This window comes from Penaeus japonicus, unplaced genomic scaffold, assembly GCF_977035675.1.
Source record: "Penaeus japonicus unplaced genomic scaffold, GWHDUDI00000001_assembly GWHDUDI00000039, whole genome shotgun sequence".
NCBI classification, from domain to species: domain Eukaryota; kingdom Metazoa; phylum Arthropoda; class Malacostraca; order Decapoda; family Penaeidae; genus Penaeus; species Penaeus japonicus.
In genome coordinates this window covers 23782451-23787736 of record NW_028234441.1, presented here as the reverse complement: position 1 = coordinate 23787736, position 5286 = coordinate 23782451, and the positions used below count along the sequence as shown (strand labels likewise).

At 32.9% G+C, this 5286-nt stretch overlaps 1 protein-coding gene across 1 annotated transcript in view; it reads left to right on the top strand.

Moving 5' to 3' along the window:
• Positions 1–1091: 1091 nt before the first annotated feature.
• LOC122250496 (uncharacterized) overlaps positions 1092–5286 on the top strand; it is a gene marked incomplete at its 5' end in the record, with an annotated part of 14855 nt that continues 10660 nt past the window's right edge. The window contains 2 exon segments of the mRNA XM_086533577.1: positions 1092–1190; positions 3664–3879. Coding sequence (XP_086389703.1) covers positions 1092–1190; positions 3664–3879 — 315 coding nt within the window.

Sequence of the window (5286 nt, the reverse complement as noted above, 5' to 3'; positions counted from 1 at the left end):
GGTAGATTCAAGTATTTTTGGAAAATTTTGTCAAACCCAAAAGAATAAAGTTTTTGCAATGTTTGGGAATTGTTTATTAGGAAAGGGAGGGGCAAACCCCTTGATTAAAATTCATGGGGACAAAATTGGTGGGGTTTTTTAAATTATTATCATTATTTGTTATTATTATTATTTTTTTTTTTGCATTTCTATATCTGTCAAAGATTATCTATGACACCTGTACTTATATACTTCAGTGTTCCTAATAAAAAAAAACAGTTAGGTAATTCCCTAGGTGTCTCAAGGAAAAGAAATTAAACAAAAGTAGATCTTTCTTCATTAAATGAACCTTAAGGACGTTCCCAGTGAGTCTTTTAAATTTCAGGTATTGTTTACCTTTAAGTCTTTCTGGTACTTTGCTCATTTTAACAGTTCCTAACTTACAGCTCAGTTTATGGAAGGAAATATACTGACACTAATAATGCACTATCATGATTAGAAATAATTGCCCTCCACGCATCTACATACTAACATTCATTTGAAACATAAGGGTTTTACTGGTATTCTATTTAGGGCATAAACCATGTATGAATAATCAAAAGGCTACATTTAAACCATGGTAGGGTCGTCAGCTTCCCTGTACCTGCCATAATTTTGAAAAAAAAGTGAAGCATTCCCTATTCCAAAACATAAATTACACATCTTTTGGCTGTAAATTTTAAAATCGCCAACCCAAATCGCAACTTTTTTGGGTGTCTGAAAAAAATTTATAAATTAAGAAAAAGAAATTTTTCCTTGATCCATTAAACAGTATCAGTACATTTCCTTGCATGACATTGATAACATACCACAACATCCCCACATTTTTTGAAAACATAATTTTTTTCCAACCACCCTCATACTTCAAAATTATGCCGCAAACTGTAAAATCCAAAAACCCCCCAACGTCAAAAAACAAAAAAAAAACAGTCGGGGGCACCAAACCCATTCACAAAATTCCCCCACAAGACCTTTCCAAAATTCTCAATGGAACGCTTTTTTTTTACAACCCAAGGAACAGGGTGTACGCCCGCTAGAACCCTTTGCCCCTTTCCGCTTGTTCTTCCAATTAGACCCACGACACCTGTCAAAATGGCAAGGACCTCCGATGACCGGAAACGACCTAAGCCTTTGACCCCGGCTGTCCACGTTCCTCAGAAGGGCTTTAATCGGTAGGCCGGATGGTCGTCTTTCTTGCCTTTTTTTTTCTCTCTTGTTATGGATATTATTATTGTAATTGTTATTACTGTTTGGGATCATTTTCGTTATAATTAAAAAAATAAATTTTTTAATTTTAAAATAATTATTATTATTATTATTTTTTTTAAAATTTTAAAAATTTTCTTTTTTTCATTACCCTTTTTTTTTTTTTTTTTTTCCCCCGTTTTTTTAATTTAAATTTACTTATCGTTTAAATATGTCTTTTATCACCACTATTCCTGAAATTATTACTATTATCATTATTATTTTTCTTTGCTATATCTTAAAAAAAATGCTTACATGATAATATATTAACATCAAATCACAGGTTTTAGCTTTCAGGTTAATGGGCTTCCTTTGTAAATTAAAACAAGAACCACAGCTTTCAGAATATAACGGGTATCACTCAATATGCAAATTAGTTTTACCTTCTACGATCATCACCTTTATCGCTAAATAACAAAATTACGCCAATTGGTTATCGCATAAGTATCCAATATTCATACGCTTTTAGAAATTATTGATATCAGGAATACGATTCCAAAAGCTTTATTCAATAAGGACAAATAAAGCCATTATTTTTTTCCGTCTTGAGAATTTATATCTAAGAAAAGGCTCAGTTAAGTATAGACACTATATGTGATTCTGAAATTTCAAAGTATCTTTTGAACATTGTGTAATACCCGCTTAATATGCTTTCACAGCGGCTAAGCTTTCTTCGACACGTGAAATTACTAAAAGCTTTTTTTTCTGGGGTTGGTGTGAGCGCGAGCTGGTTTTGCTCTTTGGAAAATGGTTGAGCGAAGATTTGCTGCATTCGTGTGGTTTGAAATGCAAAATTTTGGTGTATATACATGTATATACATGTGTATATTTACATATAATATGTATATAATTTTACATATATTTTTTATCAAATTTTCCAGTTTTTGTCCTTGTTCTTGACACAGTCTTTATCAATCCTTTTTTTTCCCATTTTTATGCATTTCAATTTTTGATATATGCATTTGAAAAGCATTTTTGACTATTAATTTACCCATGATTTTTGTGAAACCATACTTTTTGGAATTTTATTTTTTTCCCCGTTATGTGGATGATATTTGTTACAGAAGTTTATAATGTCAGTGGATGAATGATAAGAACAGATGTGAACAATGTTGATTTGCATCCGTGTTGCTACCTGCATGATTTGCTTGATGAATATGCTAATGCCTTACCTGCATGACAATAGAGAAATGTGAATGACCTCTTTAGCTGTACTAGTTTGCATCGTTTATGACATAGATCAATAAAATGATAAGCATGAGTTAAATCCTTAGACGACAATTTCTCTAACCCTTCAAGAAAAAAAAGACTTGAAGAATATCATTAATATTTATTATTCCAATTTCTTTTCTGGACTTGGATCTCTCATCACTAAAGTCACTATAATTCGTGATGATTTTCTGCAATTTGTTCTCTGCAACTTGGCTACTAACAAACTGCACCTTTTATTTGCATTTGCTACTTCTTTGACCTGTATTGCATCTCTACCAAAACTATGACACAAATAAGAAACTTGCAATTAATTAAAACACATTCGAAGACTATTACATCACAACTATCAATCCTGCAACAATTATTTTTGTTTTTGCTTCCATATTTTCCTCCAATTACTACACAACTACGACCTTGCAGAGCCACTGTAACGACTTCTTGCATTCCTATATCTATACAGTGACCCGTATTTACGTTAACATGATTAATATAATACTGTTGGGAATTAAACTTGTAATGGAACAGACCGACCAAATCAACTAAAGCAAGAAGTAGCTGCAAAAGAAATAAACATAAACTTGGTAATAAAATGAAGCCAGTGTATGTAATGAATGCTGTGTACATATACATATTCATACATATACGTATACATATGAATATAAATATACAAACAAGTACACATACATATATACGTATATAAATTATACAAATATACATATATACATACATACATACATACATACATACATACATACATACATACATATATGTGTGTGTGTATGTGTGTGTATGCATACATACATATACACATATAAACTGATTTTCTTATGACAGCATATTCTTTGTGCTTCTGTATCTGGTTCGTCTGATGCTTACATGCTTATGCATTCCTGCTTACTTGCACGCTCCTTTGATTTCTAGAAATGATTAGATTAACATTCTTATAGTAAAGAATCTAGAAAAAAACCCGATGACGATTGAAACCTCGTATTTCTTGACATACTCGAGGCTATCTTTTTTTAACGCAATTTATCTTTCCTTACTGGACAACGTGGAACATTTAACTAACCATCTACTGAATCTAAACCTCTTGTACTCTCATTTACTCTGAAGAAAGAAAGGGATATATAAAAAAACAAAAAAAATCTAACACAAAACATATATACCTTCCATGCACTCCAACACCAGTCGTTCCCCCAAAACGGAACACACACCTGGCGCTGTTGTCAACCTGCCACCAGTCGAGACAACGGAGCGACCTTCACACGGCAGTCAACCAGAGACTCAAAGTATGCCTATGACCACCCTTGAGGTTCAGACAACCCCACCCTCCAGGGGACACAGTGAGGTGCAGACGGCGAACCCTAAACATGCCGACAGAGAGATTCAAACCACAGCTGCTCTGTAAGTGTGGAGATGGTGTATATAAATACTTTTTTTTTTTCAAGAGTTCCTTGGGTCATCACTGTTATCGGAAATTCTAATGAAAAAGTATTGAGTGGTGATCGAAAATATCTTAAATGAAAAAAAAGTTAAGGAGATGCATCTTCCTACAAAATTACATTCGGGGTGGCTCTGTACCGGGATGGTCTTGAATGTCGCCTTTTTATCTATTTTATTTTATTTATTTTTTTTTTTTATCCTCTGGCCATTTGATTTGTCGCTTCCATTGCTCTTGGGAACGTCTGCAGATTTTCTATAGGGAGATGCATCTGCCTATAAAATCGGAATTGGGGGGGGGGGTCTACAAATAGGATGGTTTTGAAGGAAGGATCTTTCTTTGTGTCCTTTATCCCCTCAGGTTACTTGCCCGACTTCTGTAGTATCTGTTTATATATATTCTTGGATGTGCGGCTGTTTCCTGTCCTATAATGCTTACCTGAGTTTCAGAATATTTTTTTTTTTATATGGAAAGATTGATATAGATTAGAATATTCAGCAGGAAAACAAATTGATTACTATCATAGACTTTGAGATTGAACATATATTTGAAATCAAGTATCATTGAATCTTTAATTATAAAAAAATATAATTCAGTATAAAAAAAACATTTATCTACAGATGGAAAGTAGCTAAATCTTTAAAAAAGACCTTAAACAATCACTGAAGGAATACAAAAACGAATAAGATAGTCAGCCATCTTATCAAAAAACAGCACGTGACTAGTTTCCAGGTACAACGATTTTCTTATGTCTATTCTATCTAGTCTGGCTTCGATATATATCACAAATTTGAGAAAATATTTCCCAAATATAAAAAAGAAATCAAAGTCACATCTTTCTTCAGTATAGACAAATTTATCTTTTCTCTTAATGGGCGATGAAAAAAAAACTATAGAAAGGTGAGACAAAGGTTAAAAAAAATGATGCCTCACCTTTAGCAAACCATTTTTTTTTTGTAAAAATATTTCCCTACCGAAAAGGGATTTATAAATCTGATGAAGATTTAATCGAAACGGATCAATTACACCTCATGTGAACCCCATTCACTCTCAATCATAACTCTTTCTACATTTGTTCGAAGAGATGTACGTTGTCCTTGTTATTATATACGAGACCTATGCAAGGAATGTCTCCCTTGAGACCACTTTCTTCAAGCACGTTCCTTCCTTCTTGTAAGTAAATGTAATTCGTCTAAAAGCACTGAAGTCATCATGCACTTGGGTAGATTTGACTGAATGGTTTAATATTTTTTTTTTCCTTTTTGCTTTGATCAATGTGTCTGTTTGTTGTATTTAGGGATATTTGTTGTTTGTTATATGTGGTTGTCGTCAGTTTGTTTGCGTCTGTTATGTGTGTGTTTGTTTGTGTG